The sequence below is a fragment of the Manduca sexta genome, chromosome 20 (genome assembly GCF_014839805.1).
Source record: "Manduca sexta isolate Smith_Timp_Sample1 chromosome 20, JHU_Msex_v1.0, whole genome shotgun sequence".
In the NCBI taxonomy this organism is placed as follows: domain Eukaryota; kingdom Metazoa; phylum Arthropoda; class Insecta; order Lepidoptera; family Sphingidae; genus Manduca; species Manduca sexta.
In genome coordinates this window covers 4121152-4141506 of record NC_051134.1, presented here as the reverse complement: position 1 = coordinate 4141506, position 20355 = coordinate 4121152, and the positions used below count along the sequence as shown (strand labels likewise).

The window sequence follows — 20355 nt, the reverse complement described above, 5'->3', positions numbered from 1 at the left end:
AATATGAGATAAGGATGGAGTTTCAGAAGATAGACAGAGAACATACCGTGATCAAATTTCGTTGTGATAACAATATAATACTTCCATCTTTACTAAAAAAAATCTTAATGAAACCGATTATAAAAAAAATCATAGATTAATAAATCACTGTGGTTAAAAACAATTTAAAAGACACCCGGACAGATTCAATGGCTTAGCTAGTAATACATAAAATATTATAGTTAGTTTAAAAAATATTCAAATTGTCTATCTAGTTCGTGTCTTAATGCAGATTGCAAATCGAAAACCAAGCTTAGTTTAGTTTGGCTCGAATAGTTGAAATATTTTTAATGCTTATGTGCAGACGGCAAACTATAAAATAATTTTTTATTAGCTATGCGATCAGAGCGGGCTTTAAGGGGAGGCAAACCGGGCCTCGCACGGTGCCTTTTTACGATGTTACCAAACGAAACTGTTAAAACCGGGGAACTATTTTTGCTCCGCCCGGAGCCTCGCGTCGTTTTTTCTTTTCTTTCGTTTGGGGCCTCGCGTTGTTTACTGCTGCAACTGTATGCGTGCTATACTAAACTAACTTATCTTAGTTTTTCATCTATAACTCACATAGCACACGTATATTCCTATCCCTGATCGTAGATTCAAATCTATTGTCTTCAAAGAAAATTCGCGTGAATATTTAGCCTCACGATCGTTTATTGTTTCAATGTGTTCCAAAATAAATTTTATCATTTATACCCATGACTCGACGAGCTGCGGGCGTATTCAATGCTATTTAATTGTACAATTTGTTTATTTGCATCCGCAATTTTATTGGATTTTGCTTGCCATTAAAATACTTCGAAAGTTTATCATATTTTATAAATACATTTATTTGCCTCATATTTTTAAATAAGCACGGCAATGTGAAAATGCTTTTTATTGTAAGTGAATAAGGTTGATATGGAGTCGCCTGAAGAGAGATGATTACCCATCACTAGTCAATAATTTTCCGCTCTTTCTAGAATATAGCGTTAGAACCACGCTGTAACATATAAAGTGTAGGCATTTTGCCAAAAAAAAAACTTTTCTAGGTACAGCCAAACGTACTTCAAAACCATTTTCGGTTCTACGAATTGGTTAAAAATTCGCTTACGTGTCGAAAATTTGTTTCTCCAAAGTAAACTCGGAAATACAGCAATGTGTCTGGAATACAGCCAATACTTAACCGAATACGCTGAAGGCTTTCTGAATCGCTTTTAGTACGTAATAAGATGAGAGCGTACTCGTTGTGCTGGAATTAGGTTGTTTCTGAGTGTTTTTGTTTTGTAATTTAACTACCTAGAAAGTTTCGGGAAACTCCTTCTATTTTAGTATTTTTATGTACAAATTGTATTGAGTCGACCTCAAACTGGTGTAGGACAAGGACAGAGAGAAAGAACGCTACAACATAAATCTAACACTCCTGAATGAGACCAATAATACGAATGAATAAATAAGGACACTATATCTTGCTATATACACTCCTGAATGAAACCAATGAAATGAATAAATAATAACACTATATCTTGCTATATATTTTTCATTCTTAATGAACTTATGTTTGTTCCAACTTTGTAGTGGTAAACCTAGTAAATACGCGTACGTGATAATAAGAAATGATTTTGGAATACAATACAAAGGAAAGGTCAATAACAGACATTTAAAATAGACGGCGCGACTTCGCTACCCCTAATAGGTGGTTAGTGCGAAACATCTCTAAAATGTATTTGTATTTCGCCAAGGGTCTAGAAGCAACTGAATTCTGTAACTATGTTATGAAGACTCAATAATCTAACAGATAACCGATGGCAAATATTAATATAAATTTATACTTTCTATTGAAAACTAACATAATATCGAGACTTAATGCCAAAGGCATTCTCTCCTAATCTACCTTATGGTTGTACAGAGATATATATTATGGTAGGTGCATCAAGATAACCTGATATTTAAATATACAAATAAACATACATAAAAGTAAATAAGGCAATTAATAATAAATATTTTTAATAAATAAATTGTGCGGGCGTCAGACTCCCCGACATTTTTTGCGACAGTAAGTTTCATACATATTTAAAATCAGCACTTTTTCCATATTTTTTCTAAAATAGTTAAAATTTTTCGAAAAAAAAATTTCGCTTAAGTCAATTAGCTTTTCAACCGACGATATTAAGAATATACCGTCAGGCATCGGTATATATGTACTACGTACTAAATCTGGCGTTCCGTACACTCGCTGTGTTCGACTCAACTGCACTGCAATCCGGACACCTGACTTTAGTATGATTTCAACATTAACAGCGTGTGGTCATGTACGGAGTGACGCTCATAATATAAGACCTCGAGTCTAAATGTAAACGTGGATGTAAATAACAATATTAGTCCGATAAGTAAAATTATTTGTTGTTCAAGTGAATAAATAGGTTACAACGGTGACGTTTTGGTTGGCATTTTAATTCAGATTTTGAACAAATAGTTCACATGGTCGTTCGTGTCTATAGAACATACTTGAATTTCGTCAGGAAGTTATATATACCTACTTCCAAAGTTATAGAGTAGATTATGATCACGTGTTAAGTTTATCAACTTCCTCGTTTACTGAACAGCGGTAAATAAGTTTGTAGACTTAGGTTGATTGGTGAAACATCGAATCCAAGTAAACAAACGTTTATCGTTACGACCCTTGCTCTTCCTACTTTGGATTAAGTATATAAGTTTCTAACTAGGCTTCCGGATCTAAAGACTTACGGGCAAAGCGTGTACCGAAGTATCGAGTTGAAATGAAATTAAATAATTTATTTGAACCTGTAAAATGTTATACATTGTTTAGATACCTTTAATATTAACTCTACCACCAGTTCGGAAACCAGTTCTCACCAGAGAAGAACGGGCAAGAAACTCTGGAGTTGCTCATTTCAAAATCAGTTTAAGGTATATACTTACAGTACATGAGACATAGAAAAGAGAAAAATTACAATGGTTACCTTTTTATTAATTTTAGAGCAGTTCATTTATATGCTCGTAAAATAGGTAATATATGATAATAATAAAGTGTAGGTAGTTGTCTCAACTAACCAAAAAAATTCAAGCACTGATTAATAACCTCCTGCGTTTTTTGGAAGTAGGTTAAAGTAGTAGGTATGAAAACGGGAGTCCGTGTCGTTTTATTGTAATTGATCGAGATATAAACATGTTACTCACGGGTTGATCTGTCGACCAATTACAAACGTCATAATAAAAGGCATCTTCGTCTTCTTTTTTTAAAAAAGGAAATAAAATATTCCTCTTTATTTTGTTTTTAATTTTACTACGACAATGTAAAATTATCAAGATACTCAGATTCCCAAAGGATTTTATGAGATTAAGTTGAAGATAAGTGCATCAATTTTACGACATCGTTATTGATTTTTAAATTGAGTTCTCTTTAGGATAAGCGTAGCGAAATGCATACTAAATGCGTTGTCCATACTGTCGAATTCACAATGCATCTAAGTTCCGCTAGCTGAATTTTTCTGACGTTAACTTTTTCTGAACGAAACGACATTTGATTATTGAAAGGAATATTTGTTGAATATTTTCAACGGATTTTTTGTACTACCACAATGTAATTGTATTGAGGTATAATGGTTGTACTGACGTACGACTCCCGTGAAGTCTTGGGTTCAATCTCCGGGTTAGCTAAAATTATATTGGATTTTTCTGCATAGTATTATACGAAGCATTTTCCCAGTGAATGTCAATATGTTCGCCTATTACATAAAAGGTCTAAAAATGCTAAAATGTTAGTGTGACAACAGCGCAACCTTCTCGAAAAATGAAGCAACTTGGTATGTACATTTTGGTGCTAATTTAAAATATTGTTCGCAGGTACCAAGTTCTGTTCTTCGTTGTGACATATGCTGTTCCTATGTTGGGAATGACGTTCTTCTATTCAGCGATGGGAAGAGTGCTGTGGGGTTCTCGGTCCATCGGCGAGATGACACAGAGACAGGTGGACTCAATACGATCTAAAAGAAAGGTTTGTGTTGCTGTAATTCTGAAATTGTACAATATTTTTTGTATAATGTATTGCAAGTAATCTTTAATTTATGTAAAACGTCTTATTAATTTATATATTTGCATATAAAAATGTATATCAGCTGACGTAATGTCAAAGACATTCTCTCTCAATTAACCTTAGATTAGTACAGATATAAATAACGTAGGTGTATCAAGGTAACTTGATATTAAAATTTAAATATTCATAAAAGTAAATAAGGGAATTAATAATAAATACCTACGTATATTAACCCGGCGAGCGTGTGGCAGGGTATGTCATACCCCCCATGTTAATTACTGGCGTATATTTTTTGTGCCTGACTTTCAAACTTATAGTCTCTTTGAGTAGCTGGAGTTACAGGGTTGCGGAAGGTAATAGTGGGGTGATCACAGTGTCGCGGCAACCTGCATTCGAGTTACACGCTTGCAAACTGAGTTCGGGTACGTGATACCCCGCCTCATAGCTGGTGTGACAAAAACTAAAATTGCTTTTTCTGCTATTTTAACTTATTTTCTTTGTTTAATTGTAGATTTTAATAGAAAATGGATGTTGAAAATAGAAAAAAACAACTTCGGTCTATGATAGAAGATGTACTTACTAGAACAGGGTTTCGCAAACTTTTATTTAGTGCGGACCACTAATGCCACCTTATGCGACCTTTTTTGCGACCAAAGTCGTAATGTTTGGGTTGATGTTGTTCAGTTGGATTCTTAAATTTGTTTTTACTAGCAGTTTACTTCTGTATTTTTTTTGGATATACAAGAGTGCAAAAGCGTGCACTTTATAGTTTTTCTTTTAACTTTTATTTTACTTGCGGATCCCCTGAGAGGGGCCCACGGGCCCCCAGGGGTCCTATGTTTCGTGAAAATCAGGGCAAAGACACTAAATGGACCGATTTCATCCGTAACTTAGGCTTGGCTTTAGTTTACGAACACCTGAAGATGTGAAATGACAAAAATATATATTCCGATTTATATACGTCAGAGAATTTCTTCCCAGATCAACGAATCACTTTCATCGACTCAAAATGTTCCTGGTCATTTTATTAGATGTAGAGATTACCCCAACAAAAATAATCATAAGACAAAATACTCATGAACAAGCTGAGGAAAGGCTATTAGTGTGGAGCAGGCAATGTTTTTGCAAAAACTGCACAGATTTTATCTCCAGTTCCTAAGATGTTCCAAAATTTTTTGTGATTTTTTTTAGTTTATAAAGAAAATTATTTCATATTCTATCATACGATTAAGTTTTTTTTATCATAAAACTGGTTTTACTTTAGTTCCTTTTAGTTTTTAAGAGACTGAAAGTGTTTGTTTGAAATTCAAAGTGACTTATTTCCATCGAGGTAAAAAATAAAATTGTTAAAATGGCGCGATTGTTTTATTTCCAATGCGTTATGATGGTATTGTCTTATTATACCAAAAATAAATAGTATAATACTTCTTCAGAAACAAGTTTTATAGCCAATTTTTTTAAGGGGTATGTCATACCCTGCCTCATACTTCTTGTTACATTTTTTCACCACATGCTCGCCGGGTTAAATAAAAATAAAACAATTAATGTTATAAATAGGTACCTAAACATGTAATACAGATCATATTATATGTATTCATTATTTTATTCTTGATATCCGACCACGAGCACAAAAGTACTCTGAGTTCGTATAGCTTTTAAAAATGTTTAGTATATTTATAAAGGTGTCTATTACTACTATTGTTATGTATTGTTAACTATTGTTTATTTTTAAATAGTATTTTAATTCAAAAAATAGCTTTATAGTTTATAGATTTTGGTTCTTGTTAATTTAAACGAAAATAACATACTCTTTAAAAATTATATGCGCGTCGTCATTGAAATATCGTGTATAAATCTAAAATGTTTAATATTAAATACTAAGTAAGTACATTAAATTGTATACCAAACCAATTTTCAACCATACAGAAATTAACTCGCAGACACAAAAGATTTAAAGTTGAAACTCATTAAAATCCATTGCTCTAGCCGCGTAACCTAGCATGATTGAATTCTTGTTAAATTTTAGTAAACTAATGTTTGTAAGTAATTATGGTACACGATATTAAAGCTTTATGTTAATCTGGTTAATTTTTTTATAGGGTTCAAATATTGGATAATCTACATACAGAACGTTTTTATAATTAATATCGAAGCGAGATCGATCATCGTCTAGACTAGATTTAATAGTCAATAAAAACTAGATGGCTTTTTCGTTCCATGGCTTTTTCGGTTCCATGGCTTTTTGCCATTATATTTAGTTAGTAATTGTTAAATAAATGCTGGTGGTAGGATATATTTTATATCCACCCGAATAGCGTCGACTATACACAAGGTGTTAAAACCCGTAATAGTTGCCCACGTAAGTACCTCGCGTTCCGGGATCAGTCTGTATATATCCGGTTTCAACAGGCCGGCATAATTGTGTCAACTATCAAGGGGCAATCATCTGTCGTCCGTCGACATTCTATTGGACCCCAATCCACTTACCATCAGCTGCAGTAGAGTCACTTTCACATGCCCATAAAAAAAATACAAAAAAAAATATATATTATGTATAGGCATTTCGTCCGCCATGTTGGTTATAAAGTATTGTACATATTTTACACTCTTACAAATAAATTTTATATCCCAGAATTTCTCAGAATGTTTTTGTAATAAGAGATATAGAAGTCATTATTGTTGGACACGACTAATTTGTCAATGAATTTGAGCCACGCTATCGGAGAGTAATTTTACTAATATATTTTTATATGCTTTTATACTTTTACGATATAAACAATAATTTATTTAAAAATTTAAAATATACTTAAAAAAACATCATATATAACCTCCCAATCCAGCTCCTCGACAACACGGACCTAGTGAGAAGACTGAAGAGGACAAAACCCTTCGAGTTAGTTTAGTGAACATTTAGTGCAACATAGTGCAGTGAGTGCTATTTAAAAAGAACACGCGAACAATGTGTTTTCCCCTTAATACAGACAATAAGAAAAGTGTTATTGGACATATTCTTAGTCATAGTCTCATTAGAAGTTTAGGTTAAATTTAAATAACTCATTAGTCTTAAGGCTAGATTGTTGTTAAAATGATGTACTACATATAGTCGGTACAACATAGAACAAACAAATATATATATATATATATAACCTCCGAAAAGTTAGAAATTAATCTACTGCTGGACTCTCACTACACTAATTCAATTTATACTTATAATAATACTTATATAAAATTAGCTTCCTCGACCACGTTCCAGAGTCTTTTCGGGCTTAAATCCCGCTATATTTTCCCGGTAAAAAATAAATTATAGAACACCAAAGTTATAATGAAATTACAGGCTCAAAAATATCACCAAGCCACGGAACATTTAAGTACTTTGAAAGTTTGACATTATTATCTAGAGATGACACAGATCAAATCTGACATAGCTTAAAATTATGAGAATAAGGAATTCTCTTAAAAAGAACTTGATGTTGAAAATAGACCTCATTAATATTTTAGATTAACTTTTTTGACAAGCTGATGTATGTTGGGAATAAGGAAAATATATTCCCTTAAAGATAAGTTGATGTTTAATATAGACCTCATTAATATCTTAGTTAAATTTATAAGACGTACTGTTGAACATCTTAGATTACCTTTTTTGACAAGCTGATGAACTATATTGATATTGAAATTAAACTAATTTTCGGATTCTATCGCGGTAATAGTGTTTTATTTTCTCCCGACGTTTCGAAGACTTTGCAGCCTTCAACCTTTTGCGTAGATCGGACCACCAACAGCTAAAAATTTAAAAAGTTGTATAATTGTAAAATGTAGGTAGATATTGTAACTTTGACTTTACGGATGAACAACACCTCAGTCCCCCCCGTGACCATGAAGGCTGCAGTCTTCGAAACGTCGGGAGAAAATAAAACACTAATACCGCGATAGAATCCGAAAATGAGTTTAATTTCAATGTCTAATATTCGCGTAAACATAAGAAATCATTATATGGATATTTTTTTAAGAACGTACCGAGCGAATGCTAACCAACGTTTGAGTTTAAGATTCAGCCCCAATCGGCGAAATCACTCGCTTTCGTACGCTATTGTCAATGTCAACGCAATACTATGAAAATGGAGAGTGCGCCTGAACGCGTAGTGTCAGCACTTTCAGTTTTATAGTGCCACAAACTTATCTGGCCCGGTGGCCGAAAGAGGAACTAACGACATCGCTTTGAAAAGTCAATCTGCCTGCCATTCGCTGAAATAACAGCAACTTTCTCACCGGGCCAGATAAGTTTGTGGAACTATATTTGGCTTTTGGCTTTGTTTGTCTGACAACGAACTGAAGTAAAATCGAATCGTTCGCAATGGCGAGTCACGTGATTGGTTAATATTGAGATACTTTGCAATTGTTTGACTACTGTAGCAAAGGCAAAGAAAACTATGAAAATGCCAAAACTATGCGTTCGTTCGTTTTGTTTATGAATATGGGGCTAAGTCTAATTACGCTTGCTGTTGCCGGAGGTCAGGAAAAAATCCAAAAGTACTTTTAACAATATTTAATCTATATATATAAAAATGAATTGCTGTTCGTTAGTCTCGCTAAAACTCGAGAACGGCTGAACGGATTTATCTTATCTTGGTCTTGAATTATTCGTGGAGGTCTAGGGAAGGTTTAAAAGGTGAGAAAAATTCGAATAATTGCCGGGAAAATCCTCAAAACAGCATTTTTCTATTTCCCATACAAACGTTTTCTAAATAAAATGGAGAGTCAATTTGTAATTTATTACCGCTGCATAAAGTTCAAATTCGCGTGCGCGTTGGAGGATCTAATATCGCGTTCTGAAACTCAACAAAAGTTTAAAGTTATGCAACAATGATGTATGACGGGATTGTTCCTCTTAAAAGTTCTAAAAAATTTATTATAAAACAAAGTCCCCCACTGCATCTGTCTGCCTGAACGTGTTAAACTCAAAAACTACCTAACGTATTAAGATGAAATTTGGTATGGAGACAGTTTTAGACCCTGGGAAGAACATCGGGCTCCCGGGAGACTACTACTTTTATATCGGAAAACTTTAGCCTGAAAAACTTTAAAACGCGGGCGGAGCCGCGGGCAAAAGCTAGTTTTAAATAAAAGTTGCAATTAAGTTCTCTCTAATCATAACGATAGTGAACGTATGCGACGATTGATGGCTTATATTACATATGTGAAATTATTTATCTCTAACCATTTCGATAGCGATGATAAAAATGTTAAATAAATATCCGGATCAGCACATTCAGTGTTTTCCGTATTGCCATAAGTCATAACGACAGTCAAAGTTGGTGAGTCAGCGGTCTTCATATATTAGATATACATAATTATATAAATATTCCCTGCATATTTTTTTCTTCAAAATAGAGTACTTTCTGACGCCCAGTAAAATACATATTATCGACAGCATCCAAATCAGAAACCCACATCATCTTCCTTACGTTAGTCAATATATTTTATATTTATTACTAGCTTCCGCTCGCAGCTTCGCCCGCGTGGATTTCGGAATTCAAAAATGGAGGAGGTGCTCAATTTGTCGGGATGTTTTTTTAATGTATGGTGGTATGCAGGTGGTCCGATTGTCCGGTCAGGGTCTGATGATGGGATTCAGTATTCACGCGTGATGGCTTATTATTAGCATATCATGTATAACTTTGGTGTTTCTACACCGATTTCTTTGATTCTTTTTTATGGAATATTTAATAATGTTAACTTTTTTAATTAGGGATGACTGAGAGTGTTATAAACGTAAGAGTAGACAAATATAATGAGAAAGCTTCGAACTGCTAAGCTATCGGGAGTTACACGTGTTATTGTGAGTCAACCATGAAAGATAGACATATGCTGTCGTGGGATATTTTTTACATAAATTTAAGCAGAACATTTCCGTCATACATGATTTCAGTGTAGCTTTAACCATTAAGGTTGCACACGCGACGGAAGCTTAAAAAATTGAGTAACTTCTCCCGTTTTCCCAACATTTCCCTTCACTGCTCTGCTCCTATTAATTGTAGCGTGATGAAAAGTATACTATAACCAGCACAGGAGTATGACAAATAATTGTACCAAGTTTCGTTAAAATCCGTCGAGTAGTTTTTGTTTCTATAACGGTTATACAGACAGACAGACAGACAGACAAAATTTTTACTAATTGCATTTTTGGCATCAGTATCGATCCCTAATCACCCCCTGATAGTTATTTTGGAAATATATTTCATGTACAGAATTGACCTCTCTACAGATTTATTATAAGTAAAGATTATTATTTTGTAACTAAATAACACGTACGTGTCACTTAATTTGAATAAGTTGTTTACACTTCGATTTGGATTCTAACTAGCCATTGGATCCACATAAGTGGATAACAGGGCAGGGCACATAGCTCGTAGATCTGATGGCCGTTGGGTCGGAAAAGTTCTGGAGTGGCGACCACGAACCGGGTGACGCAGCGTAGGCAAGCCCCCCACGAGATGGACCGACGATCTAGTGAGGGTCGCCGGAGTCCGATGAATGCGGGCGGCCCAGAACCGGTCCCTGTGGCACTCAACGGGGGAGACCTGTGTCCAGCATTGGACGAATCCCGGCTGAAATGATGATGATGATTAGATCCACTGTAATGTAGATTATTATTGTCAGTAATCTGTTTAGTGTATCTTTATAAATAAATAATGCACTTATAATGTAAATATTGTCTACAGGTCGTGAAGATGTTCATCCTAGTGATAGTGATATTCGGCATCTGCTGGCTTCCATACCATACATACTTCATCTACACGCACTTCAACCCATCGATCCTCTACATGAAGTATGTACAGCACGTCTACCTGGGCTTTTACTGGCTCGCCATGGCCAACGCTATGGTCAACCCCATTATATACTACTGGATGAATGCCAAGTAAGTACCTTTGTAAAGGTAGGAGCTGTATACTATTTGACATTTTTTCCTCCCTATCTTTCTAATTAATTTCGTTGCGGGATAATGACATATTAGTTTTCCCTGAGACTCGCCGAGCTTCACCGCTCGGTGTCATAAAATGCGTGTCACTGCTGATCCTGGCTTACAGGAGTTGTAGTGGTGGGTCTGAGGGCGGGAAGTCTCTATTTGACATTTATGTTAAAACACTTGATATAGGGCTAACAATTTTCAATAATACACTTTTTTTATGTGCACGGCAGAGTGACCCAACTGCACCTGATGCATAACATTGTTGTGTTAATTGATTTGGAATATTATTTTATTATGTTATTGATATTTATTGGGTACAGCGTCACACTTCAGACTGTTACTGAGTACAAAACCTTACATCTAACCCTGAGAAGCGATGACATCACGGTATTCATTTAACTAAGCCACTGAAGTACTTTAATTCTTTTCTAAAACACTGAAAGTTGTTTTAAGAGTTTACAATAAAGTCGAAAATTGTAACTCGATATTCCACCGATTTCGATAGTGTAGAAAAACAAAGGGAGCATTGTTGCATTAAGGATTATTCTACAAAAGGCACATTCTCCCAGAGTCTGCGTGCCTTATCGCTGGCGGGTCGCCGCATAGTTGACATAGAGCCTCAACTTGTACTACCGCTAAGATTTATTGACTCTGCGTTTAAAAGCTGTGCCGTGAGTGCCAGCTCACATGATTCACATAAACATGAAACAAAAAGGCTGTAATTGACTGGCAAGGAGTCATCGTTCTTCAACTGCACATTTGTTGGCGAAAGATTCCCATGAAACAAACAAGCCGCCATAACTTTATCGACTGGCGAGGGTTAATCATCTCTCGTCATTCGACAGTATCTGAACGCTACTCCACTTATCATCAGGCGCAGGATCATATCGCCGTGTCCGTAAAACATTGACTAGCATCAGATGTTTAACCTTTTAGGGGTAGGGAGAACTATGTCTCAATAGAATAGCTATATTGCTTTTTTGTGGGATCTCCTAGCTGATACCAAGAGACCTAATATCACTTTAACCGCCCCCGGCATCAAACCCTAGACCTCGTAACGATTATACTGCTTACGAGCCGTCACACGAATGAAATATATAAAATTGTTGATTGAAGTTGCTAATTTAATTTTAAAACGCTATTGTTCAACATTCCGTAACATCCATATTAAAATGTTAATTAAATTGTTCATCAAATTAAATGCGTATTAATGATATATTTTCATCGTTTTACGCCTTTGTATTACTGAATTAGTCTTTTTATAAATGCATATTTTGTTTTTTATATCACTTTAATCATTTTTTATGTGTGCCGTGATCGCCTTTAATTATGGCAGCATTTGAATTAAAAGTATTTTATAGTGCAACTTGTAATTACTAATACTCATTTATGTAATGTTTGTGATCGTTAAAAAATAGTTCAAATCTAAACTTAAATTAACAATGTACCAAAATAAAAGTTCCTTTCGCTTCAAGTGTTACAAATGCTTCCCCGTTAACCTTTAATAGAAAATAAATTGGGTCCGCACTGCAGAAGGTTACGTAGCTTGCGTCGTTTTCCTAGTGCTATCAAATCGCCATGTAAAGAGTTTTCTAACAATCACAATCGGTTACACATTGTCAGAGATTTATGTCCATATCTTGATTATAAATGTTTGTCCATTTATGCACCGACGTGGTGTAGCCATAACTAACTATACATATAAAACAAAGTCCCCAAAAGCTGTCTGTACGTGATCGATTTTCTCAAAATTTGCTGAATGGATTTTTGTACGATTTTTATGAAAAGATAGGCTAATTTTTTCTTTAAATTCTCGCAGGGTCGGGATTTACGCGGGAAAACTTTGTGATACACTTATTTCTACGCAGACGAAGCCGCGGGCTCAGTTAGTATACTTAGTTATGTCAACGATGACAATCAGATAACTTCGATAAACTGCTGCTTATAAGAAAAGAAGACTTTAAAAGACCACGAAGGCAATCGTTTACCCGCTGGTCTGATCAAATAAGAACTATAACTATAATATATATAACTATATATTTTATATTTCTTATTATTTTTTTAACTAAATAATAATTCTGACTAGCCATTAGATCCACTGTAATGTAATTTAGATTATTATTGTCAGCAATCTGTTTAGTGTATCTTTATAAATAAATAAATATAACGGGACTTTGTATTAGGTACCATTGCTTTGAGGAAATAATAGCTGCACCTAAGTATTGCTCTGAGGCGATATCAGCTGAGACGCTGTAAAATTAAATTCAGCATCTTAAGGACGTTGCTATTTAATAGACAGATTTCAACACCTCGAACGATACGTTAAGTTTGAGCCCGAGTGTATGGTCATTAAACAGACTTACCTGACAGGCTCTTAAGCGAGAACTTGAGTTTTGTTTCTTAGATTATTCAATAAATTAAATGTTAACTTGAGTTACTACTCAACGGTGTGATTGTATTATGGTTTTTAATAACTCCAGCTTGTTTTTATTACGATCGATTGTATTATGTTGAATAAATAAAGAGAATATATACCGCCTAAAATTCGCCGCAAATTTTGACTGCAAAACTCCATTCTCGAAGTCGTTTCTGAATAATCTGTACTAATATGGAAAGCTAAAGAATTTTATATTTTTTTTTTCACTAAAAGGCCACTACATTACTGCTGAATGCTATAGCCTACTTTTTAACCTGTAAAATATTTATCCCGAATATTTTTTCAACGAGCGTAACCGCAGGCAAAAGCTGGCATTATATAAAAAATAACATCATTATTCATATCGCAACTACCCACATTTTAGATGGGACATCCACTCCAACTGTTTCCAATATACATATGTTTTGTAATACCTAGGGGAAAAACTGGGTTGCGCGGCCTCCCTTTTTATATTTATGAGGTGGCCGAATGTGGAACTTGTATGCGTAGCTCCAACTAGTACTTATTGCGTTGATCTTAGTGCTATTTTGGGTTGTGAATAAATGTAAGTTTTTTTAAGACTGAAGCCTAACAACAATTGGACAGTGTCATAATAACTCTAATGTATATGGGATTGTCTACGTTAAGGTTGTGAAAAGAGGGTTCTTGACTTGACATATCTTCACATGAGATGCAAATCGAATAAATAATATAAATTATCTATGTATACCAATTAATATATAAAGCTGAAAAGATTGTTTTTTAATGCGATAATCTTAGGAACTACCAAAACGATTTGGTTTATTTTTTCAAAAATGGGAAGCTACATAACCCCTGAGTGCTATAGGCTACTTTTATCTCAAGAAATATTTCTCCCGGAAAAACTTGCAGAGTCGCAGTTTTCAAAATATTTCCCTCTAGTTTTTTGTCTCTCTAAATTAATTTTGGTTGGTTCTTTGGAATAGGCGATGTTCATAACTTCATAAGCACTAGTGACGTATCAACAGAAGGATTGCCATTATCGACCTCAATAAAAATCAAAATAAACAATATAAAATATATTCTATAATACTCCACAAATAATACGAACATGAAATCAGGCGAATGTATTCGAAAACACAAAAGTCTGTTTATTTCGCAAACCATTTTCCGCAGAGCTCGCAAAACGCCTAAACAGATTCGTAGTCAATTCAGACTTGTTTTTTCCGATTTAATCTTGTATTTCATTTTAGCCTTTATTGGATTCCTAAAGCTAACATCACGTAGACTAGAATACTATATAACTAAATATTTATCTTTAATTTAACGTTTATACTTAAGCCTAGTAAGTAGAAGACCTATGTATAATCTAGTTAAGCAAAGGTGGATACAAAAATTAAACAAAAAACAGAGCTTTGCATAATTCGCGGTCTGAACAAAATTATAACTAGCTTAATTCTTTCTGCAACTGGCATTATATTAAAAAATGCCCACAACAAACATTTTAATAACAATGCAAACCACAAAATGGAACTTTGTGTAAAGAATCGAAGAGGTTTTTTTTTGTTTGACTCGTTTTTATTTTTACGCCTTACCTACAAACAAAACATATTAATGAATGTAATATTAAAATTACACCAGTGGCTGCGTTCCAGTTTAGTTTTTTATTTTTTAATAATAAAGTAGGGACAAAGGAATCTAGGTCCATACGTCGTTTGTGGTTAAACAAGTCTGTATAATTTTTATATAATATTTACACAATAGGTTTGAAGCTATTTATTTGTTATGTCTTTTTTTTTGTTTTCTTTTATAATCACAGAATTAGAACAAGGGGTTACACGTGGCTCCATCTGTGGTAAAAATCTTTCCTTACTTGGCAGTTTGTCAGAGTAAAGAGTGTAAATCCTCCGTGTTAATTAGATAATTTGTGCCAAATTTCATTATCCGTTTGGAAATTGCGTTTACTTTTAGCAAACATTAAAACGTTAACTAACATTTGAAATTATAATATTAAAGGGATAAGATAAGAATAAACAATTTTTTGGCGTAACTGAAGTGATACCTACGGCTTAAAACTTTGATTCCGAACTGCGAATGAGTAATTTTAAGACGAAAAACCCAGTCACATCTATTTTCGGGCCGACCCGGTATTCAAACCCAGGTCCTCAACGCCGTATCCGTACTTGTACTGCGTACGTATTACAACTCGGCTAATAAGATAGCCACTGGAAAAATTCCCACTATGCCAAAACCAGTTTCTACAGGAGTTAACAAGGCGTAACAATTCAGCGACATCAGCCAATTCTCCTGACAGTAGTTTATATAGTCTGTTACCGATATATTTATTTTTGTATTTTTAATTTCAGTCTTTGTATCGATTTTATACAGTAAACATCTAATATAATAATAATAAATAATAATATCAGCCCTGTATTATATACTTGCCCACTGCTGAGCACGTGCCTCCTCTACTACTGAGAGATTAGGCCTTAGTCCACCACGCTGGCCTAGTGCGGATTAGACTTCACACACCTTCGAAATTCCTATCGAGAACTTCTCAGATGTGCAGGTTTCCTCACGATGTTTTCCTTCACCGTTAAAGCGAACGATAAATTCACAAAGAATACACACATGATTTTTTAGAAAAGTCAGAGGTGTGTGTCCTTGGGATTTGAACCTGTGGACATTCGTCTCGCAGTCCGTTCCACACCCAACTAGACTATCGCCGCTTAAACATCTAATATAAATAAATATTTTATTTTTAAAAACTGAAATCCCGATCGCCGTATAGTAACTCGGGTAGGTATCTTATTTGTGTTGCCTTGATAGGATGAGCCAATAGTTTGACTAATAGTAAGCCGCTAATCCTGACCATAGATTTTAACCAACACTAGGGGATACGACCAAGCCATTACCGACCGAGAGATGAACATACTTTATAACCTTATTTGAAGACAACTCTTTATGCTTCTAAAATAGTTCATTCAAATATTTACCAAGAATTTATTTCATAATTGAACCTGGAACAAAAAAGACCGATGAAAACGCAAACTTTATAATGTAGCTGTTTTCAATATCCAGTTCTGAACAAAATTTAATGAAACGATATTGGAAATTTTACTATATGCAATTTTATTTTTAACTGAATTGTATTTCATAGTTCGAATAATTGATATACTAATTGAAACATATAAAGTTAATTAAAACTTTAACATTTACAATCAGTAATACAATATCTCCTTTAACTAAACACAGAACTAATCTCAAACCTAATTCAATTTCGAAACTAAAAAAAACTGATATCAATTTCAAACGAAATTGTGGCAATCTTACCAATTCACCTTTAGAGGATTGCGGGGTCTGACGGCAATAGCTTCGACGTCTCTAATCGGACTAAAAAAGTATATTTTTAGTATAGAATCACTACATTGTATATAACAAAGTCGCTTTCTCTGTCCCTATGTGTGCTTAAATCTTTAAAACTACGCAACGGATTTTGATGCGGTTTTTTTTATAGATAGAGTGATTCAATAGGAAGGTTTATATGTATAATAAATACATCCATTAAATAGTCAGAATTGCACACGTGCGAAGCCTGGGCGGGTCGCTATTGAGAATAAATCTAGTTTCATATCACTGTTCAAGATTTCGGTTTGTCGTATGAATACTGTTAGTTTTTGAAGATGTGTCCTTGAATGGATTTAAATAAAGGTTAGAAGCAGATATTAAAATATACAGTTAGTTATTGACCGGCAAACAGGACCAAGTTTTGCTCCTGATGGGTAATAAGTCGTCATTTATAATTGTAAAACATAATATAAAAATAAAAGATAATCGAGTTGCGGGATCAGCCTGTGTGTATCCGGCTCAAACAGGCCGGCATAATTGTGTCGACTGCCAAGGGTAATCATCTCTCGTCAGTCGACATTGTACTGGACTCCACTCAATTGGCCGTGCCCGCATAAAAATATATTAAATTAAAATATATAAATTTTCGTTTAGTAAAGAAAAATACGATACTTTAAATACAAGCAGAATCATTTCTATTTGAATACCCATTAATTACGTTAAAACTACATCAGCTCTCATAAAATAGACAATATGTACTTTTAATTTAAAATGAACACTCTAATGTAAAGCTTTAATCAAATGTAAACATCGGTAAAACTTAATAGAAAAGATTATGTTTTTCTATCTGATATTTTTCTTTCATTTCATTTACCTTGCTATTCGGACAAACTTTATAAAATATAGTTAATGTAATAATCTAATTAAGAGAACAGTATCTGTTTTATTTTTAAACAAAACTCGATACTTTGATATGGATGATGCCTGAGTATTGCTGCATTTTTAATCGATGGTTGGAATTTTGGTTAATTTTCTTATTTTTTTGTTTACAGCTTAACTTTTAACCATTGATTAATAAAACAATAATATTATCTAGTATACCTTTAGAACCCTTAAATTTTTATTATTTCGTACTATCCGTTGCTTTAATATAGTTCATTTAGGCTCTAAAATAAGTTGTTTTGTACAAATTTCTAAGTAAGATCATTATTTTACATAATATTTATTCACGGAATTAAGATATAAAATAAGTTTTCTTGCAAAAACTTACCTTTGTTATTGTGTCATTGTTTTTCACATCTATATAAAAATGAAGTTATAATGGATATATTTTAAATTTGTAAAAGAGATATTGCCTCAATAAAAAATTACTGAAAACTTTGGATTCGCATTTTTTAAAGACACTTGTATGTGATATCAAATTGCATAGCCAAGATGGCTTTCTACAATAATTACCGCTAATATAAAACAAATAATATATATGAATGACAAATCGTAGAAATAAATCTATGGGGTAGTTTGCTGTGTTTGATGTAGTTTATTATTTTATATGTAACAGAAAATAATATGAAAAGAAATTCTTTTGCGAAATCAACATCAAATTGGTTGAAAAATAAAGCAGCTGTTATTCATATTTGAAATATTGTTGTGAGCAAAAGTGGGGGCGTGGAAGGATTATCGCGCTGTCTTTTTCTCACTCACGCAGCGTTATGGCCGATGGCACTGGGTGACGTCACATTGCACTATTAATGTAATTTGACAGCTTTCCTTTCCATCAAATTTCAAAGCTTTACAACTTATTTATTATTGCAAGGATTTTTAAAAATCTTATTCTGATAGATTTTCGATGAAATGTTTTTGATAAATGTATTTATAAAAAGTCGTCAACTACCCTATTGCTGGAATATGTCATTCTCATGCACAAGGATAACGTTAATGATTGTAAAAAAACTCGAATGCCACAGCCCAGAGGATTTCTCTGATAATATATTGCTCCCTAATGATAGAATTTGGTTTCAATTATTTTATAACGAGGTGTCGTCTGAAGTCTTGAGCATATTTTAATCATTTACGTAAGGTTTGTGGTTATTTAGATTAAGATATTTGTTACGTAAATATTATTATGACACAATAGCTGAATAACTTAATAGTTATGTTTAAAGTTGAATAAATGTTCAATTTCCTTCGTATAAAAGCGATAATTTTTGTAGAAGTTTTGGATAATAATTTTTTGTTTAAATTTGTTATGCGGCCCCGCTCGTCTTAAAGTTTTTTTTTTTCCTGGATATATATTTTCCCGAGATAAAAATATACCAATAAGGAGTAATGTAGCTTTTAATTGGTGAAAAATGTTTGAAAATTGGTTTAATAGTTCAGGAACTATTAAACGGTAATGTCAGGACATTACCACGTTCAAAAAACAAACTCTTCAACTTTATACATTAGCATAGATCGAGCCTATTGCAGCGACCGTCGATAAATGACATAACTCCTTTGTTATTTTATTATTGTTTCATATTCTGCCATTGTAAACTTTATGGTTAATAAATTTTAAAAAAATAAGAATAAGACAATATGAACTTGTGTTTTTCGATTATTTTGCGATGCCATTGCTTTATTTACCTCAACAGTGATAGATAATATTAGACCCATAAAAATTACCGTAACTTTTCCTACTTTCACATTGACATTGGCAAAATCATCGTCTGCCAATGATAGAACTACAATCTAAAAATTGAATTGAACTGAATTGAGACTTTGATATAATGCATCTATAATTCTCTTTGCAATATTCTAAGTGCAATATATTGTCCACAGATTCCGAACATACTTCAGGACAGCGATCCTGTGCCGTTGGCGCGACGTTTGTTGGCGCAGGAAGAGACCGCTCCCGGAGTCGCCTCCCGACTGCGTGTCCCAATCCGGCAGTCGATCCCGATCAGGTTTTTACTCGTTAACGTAATTATTGAAGTGATCTTTGGTATTATAGCACTTCACGCAATCACTTTAGTATCATTTATATTTTAGCTGTAGGTGGTTTTTCATAGTTCTTTAGTTTCATAAACAAGGAGCTGATACAGTTTTTAGTACGATATGGGGATCGGTTATGAATAGATTAATTTTATTAGGTTAGGTTAGTTATACGATTTACTATATTTAAGACCTGCATTTTATTTAAGATTTATTTTAAATAAAATGCAGGTCTTAAATATAGTAAATCGTATAACTACAGAAAGAAAATCGTGTAACTTTTAAAATCATTTTTCTAATCATAAATAACATTAAAGAATTCTATTAATCTAACAAAGCGAATATTCTGATAAGTATGCCTACCAATTTTGCTTCCCAAATTCACACAATGCTTTATTTATTGGAAATCACTTAAAGTTTAAACAAAGCAAGTATACTATCAAACTATTCATTCAAAAATAATAAAACATCACGCCTTTATTACTGAAGGATAAGGTAGAGCTGCAACCAGAAGACAAGCACAAAATCGTGACTCGGGCATCAGCCCTTAGTAACAACTAAGGAGGAAAACCTAATATTACTCCACAAATAAATACATAAAAA

General features: G+C 33.6%; 1 protein-coding gene across 1 annotated transcript in view; it reads left to right on the top strand.

Annotated features, from left to right (window-relative positions):
- Window positions 1-10992, top strand: part of LOC115449103 (tachykinin-like peptides receptor 86C) — a 63774-nt gene extending 52782 nt beyond the window's left edge. Inside the window, exons 7-8 of the mRNA XM_030176817.2 lie at window positions 3883-4033; window positions 10792-10992. Coding sequence (XP_030032677.2) covers window positions 3883-4033; window positions 10792-10992 — 352 coding nt within the window. The remainder of the gene's footprint in view (window positions 1-3882; window positions 4034-10791) is intronic.
- The last annotated feature ends 9363 nt before the right edge of the window (window positions 10993-20355 follow it).